Below are 13,388 nucleotides of genomic sequence, written 5' to 3' on the forward strand. Positions count from 1 at the left end.
GGCGGACCTGAATGACGTGTCGACAGCCTGTTTTCACGTCTGCTTTCCCACAATACAAACAGCGTGCCTGCCCAATCACGTTATAACTGTAGAATGACCGAGGGCGAGTTCTTGGTTTCTTATGTGGGTTTATTGTTAGGCAGTTTCATTAACGTCCTCCCAGCGCGGCAACAACACACAACTACAGCAGTCATGTTTTCGTCTACCGTAAAGCAGTTCGTCTGCCGTAAACAGCAATGTTGTGACACTCTTAAACAGGACAATACTGCCATCTACTGTACATGCATATGTGACATTAACATCCAGGGCTTTTAGAGAATGCAGTGCACAACTGCGCACACAACAAGGAGACGAAGCAGAATGCATCATCAGAGAGGGTGTTCAGCATGGTTAGAAAAATAGTGACAGAATAGAACAAGGATGGACAATTCAACCCTTAACTCAACAATGAGTAGATGAGTGTTATGTGTGTGTATATGTGTAAATAAATGAACATTGAAATTCAAGTATTTCTCTTATATATATATATATATATATATATATATATATAGCTAGAATTCACTGAAAGTCAAGTATTTCTTTTATATGTATATGAAATACTTGACTTGGTGAATTCTAGCTGTAAATATACTCCTCCCCTCTTAACCACGCCCGCGTCCCACCCCAGACACCCCCCCTCCCCCAACTCCCGAAATCGGAGGTCTCAAGGTTGGCAAGTATGCCTCTTACCGTATTTTCCGGACCATAAGGCGCACCTGATAATAAGACACACTGCCGACGAATCGTCTATTTTCGATCTTTTTTCATATATAAGGCGCATTAAAAGGAGTCATATTATTATTATTTTTTTCTAAATTGAAAACAATTCCTTGTGGTCTACATAACATGTAATGGTGGTTCTTTGGTCAAAATGTTGCATAGATGATGTTTTATAGCTCATCTTCAAGCCGCTTTCTGACAGTCGCTTCAGGATGCGCCATTTTGTGGGCGGTTTTATTTACGTGGCTCACCTTCGACAGCATCTTTTCCCCATCATCTTTGTTGTAGCGGTGTAGCGTGCAAGGATGGGAGTGGAAGAAGTGTCAAAAGATGGAGCTAACTGTTTTAATGACATTCAGACTTTACTTCAATCAATAACGGAGCAGCATCTCCTCATACGGAAACAACGCCGGAGATGTGTCCCGTGAAATATCGTCTCTAATAACTAAAGTTCCTTGGGTGAATAATGTGAACTCACTACACCGGTATGTTTTAGCACTTTCATGGCGAGTTTACTGACAGATATAAGTAAGAACTTTACACTACTTTTTATTAGAAATGGTAACAGCGGATGATGTATGTCCCATAACAAGAAGATAGAGAAAAAGAAGCTTATCAACTACGGTGTCGGCATGGACTACAAAGGCGGAAGCGCGCAATTTTTCAGGATTTATGCAGATCCCAAATACACATCAGCAAGTACCAGAAGGTAAGAAAAGTTGCTTTGGCATTATATAGCGAAACAAAACGCCAGATAACATGTCTTACCCTATACACACACCATAATAATACCGTATTTGTCGAAGTATAAGTCGCACCGGTATAAGTCGCACCTGCCGAAAATGCATAATAAAGAAGGAAAAAAACATATATAAGTCGCACTGGAGCCCAGCCAAACTATGATAAAAACTGCGACTTATAGTCCGAAAAATACGGTACTCGTATGTTAAAGCACAGTACAATCCATCAAGCGGTGCGGCTTCATAGCTTACCAAAGTCGTAGCTTACCAAAGGATGTATGTCCCATAACAAGAAGATAGAGAAAAAGAAAAAGCTTATCGACTACGGTGTCGGCATGGACTACCAAGGCGGAAGCGCGCAATTTTTCAGGATTTATGCAGATCCCAAATACACATCAGCAAGTACCAGAAGGTAAGAAAAGTTGCTTTGGCATTATATAGCGAAACAAAACGCCAGATAACATGTCTTACCCTATACACACACCATAATAATACCGTATTTTTATAGCTCATCTTCAAGCCGCTTTCTGACAGTCGCTTCTGGATGCGCCGTTTTGTGGGCGGTCTTATTTACGTGGCTCACCTTCGACAGCGTCTTCTCCCCGTCATCTTTGTTGTAGCGGTGTAGCGTGCAAGGACGGGGGTGGTAGAAGTGTCAAAAGATAGAGCTAACTGTTTTAATGACATTCATACTTTACTTCAATCAATAACGGAGCAGCATCTCCTCATACGGAAACAACAACAACGCCGTAAATGTGTCCCGTGAAATATCGTCTCTAATAACTAATTCCTTGGGTGAATAATGTGAACTCACTACACCGGTATGTTTTAGCACTTTCATGGCGAGTTCACTGACAGATATAAGTAAGAACTTTACACTACTTTTTATTAGAAATGGTAACAGCGGAGGATGAATGTCCCATAACAAGAAGATAGAGAAAAAGAAGAAGCTTATCGACTACGGTGTCGGCATGGACTACAAAGGCGGAAGCGCGCAATTTTTCAGGATTTATGCAGATCCCAAATACACATCAGCAAGTACCAGAAGGTAAGAAAAGTTGCTTTGGCATTATATAGCGAAACAAAACGCCAGATAACATGTCTTACCCTATACACACACCATAATAATACCGTATTTTTCGGAGAATAAGTCGCACCTGCCAAAAATGCATAATAAAGAAGGAAAAAAACATATATAAGTCGCACTGGAACCCGGCCACACTATGATAAAAACTGCGACTTATAGTCCGAAAAATACGGTACTTGTATTTTGAAGCACAGTACAATCCATCAAGCGGTGCGGCTTCATAGCTTACCAAAGTTGTACTAAAACCTTTTGATAGATTTTTGAGCGCCGTGTGTAATGTTCTTTATTTTCAATGGAACATATAAATTGTTGGTGTTGTTTACTTGAGTCATATTGCCATCATATTGCAGTCTACACGTATCCATACTTGCCAACCTTGAGACCTCCGATTTCGGGAGGTGGAGGGCGTCGGGGGCGGGGCTAAGAGGGGAGGAGTATATTTACAGCTAGAATTCACCAAGTCAAGTATTTCATATATATATATATATATATATATATATATATATATATATATATATATATATATATATATAAGAAATACTTGACTTTCAGTGAATTCTAGCTGTATATATATTTATTTTATTTTATTTTATATATATATATATATATATATATATATATATATATATATATATATATAAATAAAAGAAATACTTGAATTTCAGTGTTCATTTATTTACACATATACACACACATAACACTCATCTACTCATTGTTGAGTTAAGGGTTGAATTGTCCATCCTTGTTCTATTCTCTGTCACTATTTTTCTAACCATGCTGAACACCCTTTCGCAGGTACCCAGAAAGGTTTCGAGTACCACCAAAAAAACTGAATCTCTGAAGACAGTATAAAAATCTGTGTTAAAGGTGTACAAATACTGTTTGTATAATAAGCATGTTATTTTTTTTTACAAATGAGGGTTAAGAGTTCAGTACTAAAATTAAAAAAAAAGAATGTGGCTTAAGTACAGTTTTTTAATTGAGCTGCTGCATTTTTTGGTTGGGTTGTTTATTTATTTTGAGTAACTTCTATACATTTCTAAAAGGGGAATAATGTAATAGAGTTATCTATGTTTGTCTGTTGCCATCTCCTGGTGAATGTTGGCTATAGCGTACTGGGGTTACTTTTTGGTTGGCCAACGATTTACGTGGTGTTGCGCACCTGACGTCACTCAGGTCCGCATGGAGCTGGAGGGGGCGTGGCTTCCAGCTCCGCCTGAATTTCGGGAGATTTTCGGGAGAAAATTTGTCCCGGGAGGTTTTCGGGAGAGGCGCTGAATTTCGGGAGTCTCCCGGAAAATCCGGGAGGGTTGGCAAGTATGCACGTATCTCTTATGTTTGACTGCCATCTACTGGTCACACTCATCATTATGTACCAAATAAAATTGCTTCGAGGTCGGTAAACGAAACCAGAATAATTCCGTACATTAGGCGCACCGGGTTATAAGGCGCACTGTTGAGTTTTGAGAGAGAAAAAGGATTTTAAGTGCGGTATATGTTAGAATTATAAATGCAGATAACCTGTTCAATGATGTACTCTTTCCCAGCCGTCTCAGCCACTTGAGTTATTGCATCCATGTGTTTATGTAGGCCAAGATCCAAGCAGCGGGTTAAGGTAAGATTGGCTTTGGGCGCAACTTTTATCTCGATGGTATCTGAAAGTGCTTGCCAGTGGTGCATTCTCATCCCTGGGTTCCTCAGACCCTGAACCAGGGGCACGTAAGGGCCGAAGTCCTCAATCCTGGCGAGGATGACCGATGCCACCGTTTGGCAATCTAGCAAAGGAGTAGTAAAAAGTCAACATGTCACACACATTTCAAGTTTGAAGAGTAACCAGTGTGACCCACCAGGCTTATCTTTGAACTGTTTGAAACATTTATGCATTGTGTCCAACGCTTCTGTGTAATGGCGCTCAAGCAGCTCGGGGTCGATGGAAGACAGCGGATCATTGAGCCAGCTTTCATGCCGATGGATCCAATCGTAGGTTGTGGTCCAGAGGTCAAAGAATGGCTGGAATTCCTTTGCCATTCGGTGCACACGGTCATACTGAAACACATGGTTACGTATGAGTACTCCCCAAGCAAGATTATTGCATTTAAAACATTTTTTTACTCACATTTGTGACGGGACTACCGAACAAACGTTCTCTGGTGTTGTAGGTCTGAGCCAAACTCTGGCACTCTTTCAGTTCCTTGCTTGTACGCCTCACCTCGTTGGCCATCTCAGCGGCATGATCAACATCGGCAAAGGCTGTGAATTTGCTCACCATCATCTACAAAGAGACCAATGGCAAAGTAGAGAGATCTAAATATCGAGTGTTTTAGTTCTTGTCTTGTTCACCTCTTTCGGTGACTTTTTCTCTTTTTGTGGTATTTTCCTGTAGCAGTTTCATGTCTTCCTTTGAGCGATATTTCCCGCATCTACTTCGTTTTAGAATAGAATATTTCAGTTGTTTTTATTCTTCTTTGTGGGGACATTGTTGATAGTCATGTCATGTACAGTGTGGACGCCGTCTTTGCTGCACAGTAAGTCTTTGCTGTACAGTAAGTCTTTGCTGTCGTCCAGCATTCTGTTTTTGTTTACTTTGTAGCCAGTTCAGTTTTAGTTTCGTTCTGCATAGCCGTCCCTAAGCTTCAATGCCTTTTCTTAGGGGCACTCATCTTTTGTCTATTTTTGGTTTAAGTATTAGACACCTTTTTACCTGCACGCTGCCTCCTGCTGTTTCCGACATCTACAAAGCAATTAGCTACCGGCTGCCACCTACTGATATGGAAGAGTATTACACGGTTACTCTGCCGAGCTCTAGACAGCACCGACACTCAACAACAACACATCATTTACAGACTATAATTACTGGTTTGCAAAAAATATTTTTAACCCAAATATGAAGTGAATTAGTGAAGTGAATTACATTTATATAGCGCTTTTTCTCAAGTGACTCAAAGCGCTTTACATTGTGAAACCCAATATCTAAGTTACATTTAAACCAGTGTGGGTGGCACTGGGAGCAGGTGGGTAAAGTGTCTTGCCCAAGGACACAACGGCAGTGACTAGGATGGCGGAAGCGGGGATCGAACCTGCAACCCTCAAGTTGCTGGTACGGCCACTCTACCAACCGAGCTATTCCGCCCCACAAATAGGTGAAATTACATGATCTCCCAAGGCACACCAGACCGTATCTCCCGGCACACTAGTGTGCCGCGACACAGTGGTTGAAAAAAACTGGGCTACAGCACACCCCGCGACCCTGAACGGGACAAGCGGTAGAAAATGGATGGATGGATATTTCTGATGACACAACCTTAAGAAGGTTGTCACAGAAGTAAACCAGGTACAAGTCAAACTTTCACATACTCTTAATATCCAATTAATATTAACTATATATCCATTATATTGATTATTCATCCATCATATGAATAAAATATGTACATGTATTTGGTTCCCGAACAAATTTTTTTTAGCCCAATGAGTTTGGACAACCCTGGTTTAGTTTCTTTGTGCCTAGACCAAAGTGGACCCAACTCTAGCCTAAAGTAGTATAAAATAGATTACCCAGCATGCCTCTGGACATGATAAGCAATAGAAAATGAATTAACCAATGAATCAGCTGACCTGGAGAGATCCAAGGCGCTGCTCAAACACGTCCTGGTCGGTGATCTGGATCTTCTGGAAGCGCTCCTCCTCTTCAACAAGATGACTGGTTACGTCATCCATCTGTCTGAGGATTCTTTGTGGCCACTCAATAGCTTTCCACCTTTGCAAGACAAATACCATGAATTATGGTTCAGATATGGAACAACTAAGAGAAAATAATACTCAGTTTTGATTAGAAGTCGGGTTTATTATGGCAGCTGTAGTTTGTAGCGGTGTAGAACCTAACGACAGTGGTATCTCAACTTAAGAGTACCCCGATTTAAAAGTGGTTTGCGATAAAGACCATCTCTCTACTAAGTGTTAGGTTTTAAGTTGGAAGCAAAAAATTATGACACAAGCATTCAATCAATCAATGTTTATTTATATAGCCCTAAATCACAAGTGTCTCAAAGGGCTGCACAAGCCACAACGACATCCTCGGTACAAAGCCCACATAAGGGCAAGGAAAAACTCACCCCAGTGGGACGTCGATGTGAATGACTATGAGAAACCTTGGAGAGGACCGCATATGTGGGTAACCCCCCCCCCCCCTCTAGGGGAGACCGAATGCAATGGATGTCGAGTGGGTCTGACATAATATTGTGAGAGTCCAGTCCATAGTGGATCCAACATAATAGTAAGAGTCCAGTCCATAGTGGGGCCAGCAGGACACCATCCCGAGCGGAAACGGGTCAGCAGCGCAGAGATGTTCCCAGCCGATGCACAGGCGAGCGGTCCACCCCGGGTCCCGACTCTGGACAGCCAGCACTTCATCCATGGCCACCGGACCTGTGCCCCCCCCCCCTCCACAAGGAAAAGGGGAGCAGAGGAGAAAAGAAAAGAAACGGCAGATCAACTGGTCTAAAAGGGGGGTCTATTTAAAGGCTAGAGTATACAAATGAGTTTTAAGATGGGACTTAAATGCTTCTACTGAGGTAGCATCTCTAACTGTTAGTGCTAGAACATTCCATAGTACTGGAGCCCGAAAAGAAAACGCTCTATAGCCCGCAGACTTTTTTTGGGCTCTGGGAATCACTAATAAGCCGGAGTTCTTTGAACGCAGATTTCTTGCCGGGACATATGGTACAATGCAATCGACAAGATAGGACGGAGCTAGACCGTGTAGTATTTGATACGTAAGTAGTAAAACCTTAAAGTCACATCTTAAGTGCACAGGAAGCCAGTGCAGGTGAGCCAGTATAGTTATATATATATATATGTATATAAAGGTTTATACAGTATAGTAATATGATCAAACTTTCTTGTTCTTGTCAAAAGTCTAGCAACCGCATTTTGTACCAACTGTAATCTTTTAATGCTAGACATAGGGAGACCCGAAAATAATACGTTACAGTAGTCGAGACGAGACGTAACGAACGCATGAATAATGATCTCAGCGTCGCTAGTGGATAAAATAGAACGAATTTTAGCGATATTACGGAGATGAAAGAAGGCCGTTTTAGTAACACTCTTAATGTGTGATTCAAAGGAGAGAGTTGGGTCGAAGATAATACCCAGATTCTTTACTGATTCGCCTTGTGTAATTGTTTGGTTGTCAAATGTTAAGGTGGTATTATTAAATAAATGTCGGTGTTACGAAACTCAAAACCAGTGAAGTTGGCACGTTGTGTAAATGGTAAATAAAAACAGAATACAATGATTTGCAAATCCTTTTCAACCTATATTCAATTGAATAGACTGCAAAGACAAGATGCTTAACGTTTGAACTGGTAAACTTTGTTATTTTACGCAAATATTAGCTCATTTGGAATTTGATGCCTTTTGGAGCAACTAACGTTGCCATCCAAGCATCGTTTTTTTCATGGACGCCCCTGCTTATTTGAGCAACACAATGCCAAGCCACATTCTGCACGTGTTACAACAGCGTGGCTTTGCAGTAACAGAGTGCGGGTACTAGACTGGCCTGCGTGTAGTCCAGACCTGCCTCCCATTGAAAATGTGTGGCGCATTATGAAGCCTAAAATACCACAACGGAGACCCCCGGACTGTTGAACAACTTAAGCTGTACATCAAGAAAGAATGGGAAAGAATTCCACCTGAGAAGCTTAAAAAATGTGTCTCCTCAGTTCCCAAATGTTTACTGAGTGTTGTTAAAAGGAAAGGCCATGTAACACAGTGGTAAAAATGCCTATGTGCCAACTTTTTTGCAATTTGTTGCTGCCATTAAATTTTAAGTTAATGATTATTTGCAAAAAAAATGGTTAAATCAACGTCAGAACCCAACATTGATTAAATGTCGTCAAAAAGATGTTTCAATGTTGTATTTTTGTTGTAATATATTGAATGAAAAATTACTAAAATTCAATGGTCAAATGAACGTCAGAACCCAGTATTGAATAAACGTTAAAAAGATTATATAAAAAAAATAATAATAATAAAAAAAAAAGAAGAATAACAATGCATTGCATTTCCACGTCATACTTCTGAGCCCAACAGCTAAAGATTGAAAAAATGTATTGTCGGGACAAAGAAATATGAAGGAGTGACTAAACATTACCGACTGTTTAGTCGTACCAGCGTAGCACTGCTCGTCTGCTCCATACTGAAGCAGAAGGAGTTTAACGTAAACAAAGAATGTTAAAATAATAAAATAATAGCGGACATGTATCCATAAAAATATGGAGAAGCTGCTGAAAAGAGATACTGTACAAGTCCACTCTCCAAAGTAAATGCTGTACATCACTATTACATCACTTCATAAAACTACTGAAGTTGTGTGTACCACACTCTATTGCAGGGGTGCTCATTACGTCGATCGCGATCTACCGGTCGATCTCGGAGGGTGTGTCAGTCGATCACCAGCCAGGCATTAAAAAAATAGTCCTAAAAATGAGCGATCATAAATCTTCACTATGACATCACTTTCGTCACTTGATTGACATTCACGGCACCCGAGGGTCTTCTGAGATGACGCTGGCTGCTGCCAGCTCATTAAAATTACCGACTGGAAGGCGAGAAACACTTTATTTCAACAGACTCTGGCACCGTACCTGTCGTCAAAACTCCAAAGACCGACTGCACAGTTGCACAATAAAAGCTCTGCTTCATCCTTCCTGCGCTACCAAAATAAGAGTCTCAGAAAGCTGGCGTGCACAAGCTAGCAAGCTACGGAGTTTGCCGACAATGTATTTCTTTTTTTTTTTTTTTTTTTTTTTTTTTAATGTCCTGTCCAGCTTCTCAGGCAAATCATATAGTTGATGTAGATGCCCATGTCGGCTGTTCAGATTTACTTTACAAAAGAGAAGTGTAGGATACTTCTCTTGTTGCCTTATTTGTATTTGACTTTATTAAATGTATTTATATTATCATTTAGTGCAGCCGGGCCGGAGCAGGAGGGGATAGAAAGAGAAAAAAAAAGAAGACAGAGGGGGAAATTGTGGGGACAAGAGGGGGATTAGACAGAGAGACAAAAACAACAACAGCAAACAACAACAACAACAACAACAACAACAATAGAGCAACATCAGCAAATATGACATGTACAAATATGATGGTAAAAGTGATAGCAAATAAGCAGTTAGCGAAAAATAAAAAATAATACAGAAATAACAATGAGCATTATTACACTACAAATGGATCAATACAAATACCAATAGAAATAGCGCTATTGATAATGAACAATACCAATAATTTACCTTTATTATCAACAATACAGTTGTTTAAATGCAACAATACATATACGTAATGATAACTTGAGATACGAAAGAATGCAGAAAAATGGTGGGGGAGAAAGAGAAGCAACCTACATTAACCTTGTAGATTGTTATAGTCACAATAGGTTAAGCTTTGTCAGTGTGCCATGTGTTACACCCAGTTTACCCTAGGGCAACAACGTTAATATATGTTTGATGAAACGTGATTATGTGCATGAGTGTAAGTATGCATATGTACTTGTATATGTACAGAATGTGTATATGTGTTTGTACAATGAATGTATATGTACAGAATGTGTATATGTTTTTGTACAGTGAATGTATATGTACAGTATGTGTATGTGTATGTTTGTATATTGAATGTGTGTGTGGATGTACGAACATTAGGTAGGTAAATATGTACTGTATTTGTGTATGTATGTGGGAGCGTAGGTACCTATGTACGTATGTGAGCATATGTACAATGTATTTCTTGTAAAGTGTATACAAAGGAGTACGGAAGCTGGACAAATAAGATGCCAAAAACCAACCACTTTCATGTGGTATTGGACACAAACGAGGACTTTTTTTCTCCTCCATTCAAAAATGCGGACGTTATCATCACCACTGTCTGATTCCAATCAATGCAAGTCATCACAATCAGGTAATACACCAACTTATATTCTTGTCTTCATGAAAGAAAGGAATCTATATGTGTTAAACATGCTTGTATTATCTTTAACCACCTTTAACTTGTTAACAATATTAACTCTATGTGTTGAACATGCTTGTATTATCTTTAACCACCTTTAAGTTGTTAACAATATTAACTATATGTGTTAAACATGCTTGTTTTATCTTTAACCACCTTTAAGTTGTTAACAATATTAACTATTTGTGTTAAACATGCTTGTATTATTTTTAACCACCTTTAACTTGTTAACAATATTAACTATATGTGTTAAACATGCTTGCATTATCTTTAAACACCTTTAACTTGTTAACAATATTAACTATATGTATTAAACATACTTGTATTATCATTAAACACCTTTAATGTATTAACAATATTAACTATATGTGTTAAGCATGCTTGCATTATCATTAAACACCTTTAACTTGTTAACAAAAACATATATTTCATAAATAAGTAAATATAAATTATATATATGAATGAGGTAGATCCCCACGACTTGATCAATTGAAAAGTAGCTCGCCTGCAGAAAAAGTGTGAGCACCCCTGCTCTATTGTATTGTTTTCATATAGTACTCCTTACATAAAAGTTACTTTTTCTTCTTAAAAGGCATGTTAGTTGTTAAAATTGTGCTGTTTTTGGGGCCAAGCACCAATTAAATTGATTGATGTGAGATACAAGTGCTTTAAATGTAGAGCTCCGTCACAGAACCAATCATGCTCGTAAGTTGAGGTGCTACTGTACATCATAAAGAAGGCATTGTTAATATTTTGGTTCCCTTATTTAGCAATATGAATGTAGTAAAATATGCAAGTATGGTACATACAGTACCGTATAGCCTCATTTCCACTTACTTCTTATTAAAATCATCATTTGATAAGGAGTAGTAGAACTCTTCAAATAGTTCATACTCTGCTAAAATCTTTGCAACGCGATCCTACGGGGGAAAAAACAGAGTAACACTTGGCGGCACACATAATTAGCATTTTATTTTTATTTCTACAAAACCCAAAACCAGTGAAGTTGTCACTTTGTGTAAATCATAAATAAAAACAGAATACAATGATTTGCAAATCCTTTTCAACTTATATTCAATTGAATAGACTTCAAAGACAAGATATTTAATGTTTGAACAATCCGGATGGTTATTTTCCTCTTTGGTCCAGAGGACACGACGTCCAGTTTCCAAAACAATTTGAAATGTGGTCTGACACTTTTCACCTTTCCATCAGTCCATCTTAGATGAGCTCGGGCCCAGCAAAGCCGGCAGCGTTTCTGGGTGTTGTTGATAAATGGCTTTCACTTTGCATAGTAGAGTTTTAACTTGCACTTACAGATGTAGCGACCAACTGTAGTTACTGACAGTGGTTTTCTGAAGTGTTCCTGAGCCTATGTGGTGATATCCTTTACACACCGATGTCGCTTTTTCATGCAGTAGCGCCTGAGGGATTGAAGGTCCGTAATGTCATCGCTTACGTGCAGTGATTTCTCCAGATTCTCTGAACCTTTTGATGATATTACAGACCGTAGATTAGGGGTCCCCAAACTACGGCCCGCGGGCCGGATCCGGCCCCCCAGCATTCAAAATCCAGCCCACGGGAAGTCCCAAGTTAAAAAAAAAGTTGTTGTTTTTTTTTGTTTTTTTTAATCTTTCCTTTCTAATCCATTTTCTACCGCTTGTTACTCTCGGTGTCTCCTAGCCACTCAGGCAAATCATTTTGTCTAAAAATGAATTTTCCCATCGATAACGTGACAATGTTAAATGTCAAAACGGATTAAAAAGACAATGTATATATATATATATATATATATATATATATATATATATATATATATATATATATATATATATATATATACAGCCCGGCCCCCGGCCAAATTTTTTTAACCCAATGCGGCTCACGAGTCAAAAAGTTTGGGGACCCGTGCCGTAGATGGTGAAATCCCTAAATTCCTTGCAATAGCTCGTTGAGAAATGTTCTTAAATTGTTCGACAATTTGCTCACGCATTTGTTCACAAAGTGGTGACCTTCGCCCCAAACCTTGTTTGTGAATGACTGAGCATTTCATGGAAGCTGATTTTATACCCAATCATGGCACCCACCTGTTCCCAATTAGCCTTTTCACCTGTGGGATGTTCCAAATAGGTGTTTGATGAGCATTCCTCAACTTTCTCAGTCTTTTTTTGCCACTTGTGCCAGCTTTTTTAAAACATGTTGCTGGCATCACATTGCAAATGAGCTGATATTTGCAAAAAATAAGGTTTTCTAGTTCAAATGTTAAGTATCTTGTCTTTGCAGTCTATTCCAGAGAGTCCACTATGGACTGGACTCTCACTATTATGTTAGATCCACTATGGACTGGACTTTCACAATATTATGTTAGATCCACTATGGACTGGACTCTCACTATTATGTTAGATCCACTATGGACTGGACTTTCACAATATTATGTTAGATCAACTATGGACTGGACTCTCACTATTATGTTAGATCCACTATGGACTGGACTCTCACTATTATGTTAGATCCACTATGGACTGGACTTTCACAATATTATGTTAGAGATAGGGTGAGAAGCTCTGCCATCCGGGAGGAGCTCAAAGTAAAGCCGCTGCTCCTCCACATCGAGAGGAGCCAGATGAGGTGGTTCGGGCATCTGGTCAGGATGCCACCCGAACGCCTCCCTAGGGAGGTGTTTAGGGCACGTCCCACCGGTAGGAGGCCGCGGGGAAGACCCAGGACACGTTGGGAAGACTATGTCTCCCAGCTGGCCTGGGAACGCCTCGGGGTCCCACAGGAAGAGCTGGACGAAGTGGCTG

At 39.7% G+C, this 13,388-nt stretch overlaps 1 protein-coding gene across 1 annotated transcript in view; it reads right to left on the reverse strand.

The window, feature by feature from the left end:
* dnah1 (dynein, axonemal, heavy chain 1) overlaps positions 1-13,388 on the reverse strand; it is a 175,343-nt gene that overhangs the window by 130,635 nt on the left and 31,320 nt on the right. Inside the window, exons 15-19 of the mRNA XM_061932510.2 lie at positions 11,422-11,504; positions 6,199-6,340; positions 4,703-4,858; positions 4,434-4,632; positions 4,108-4,361 (exon numbers count right to left, since the gene is read on the reverse strand). Coding sequence (XP_061788494.1) covers positions 4,108-4,361; positions 4,434-4,632; positions 4,703-4,858; positions 6,199-6,340; positions 11,422-11,504 — 834 coding nt within the window. The remainder of the gene's footprint in view (positions 1-4,107; positions 4,362-4,433; positions 4,633-4,702; positions 4,859-6,198; positions 6,341-11,421; positions 11,505-13,388) is intronic.

Source organism: Nerophis lumbriciformis, linkage group LG38 (genome assembly GCF_033978685.3).
Source record: "Nerophis lumbriciformis linkage group LG38, RoL_Nlum_v2.1, whole genome shotgun sequence".
NCBI lineage: Eukaryota > Metazoa > Chordata > Actinopteri > Syngnathiformes > Syngnathidae > Nerophis > Nerophis lumbriciformis.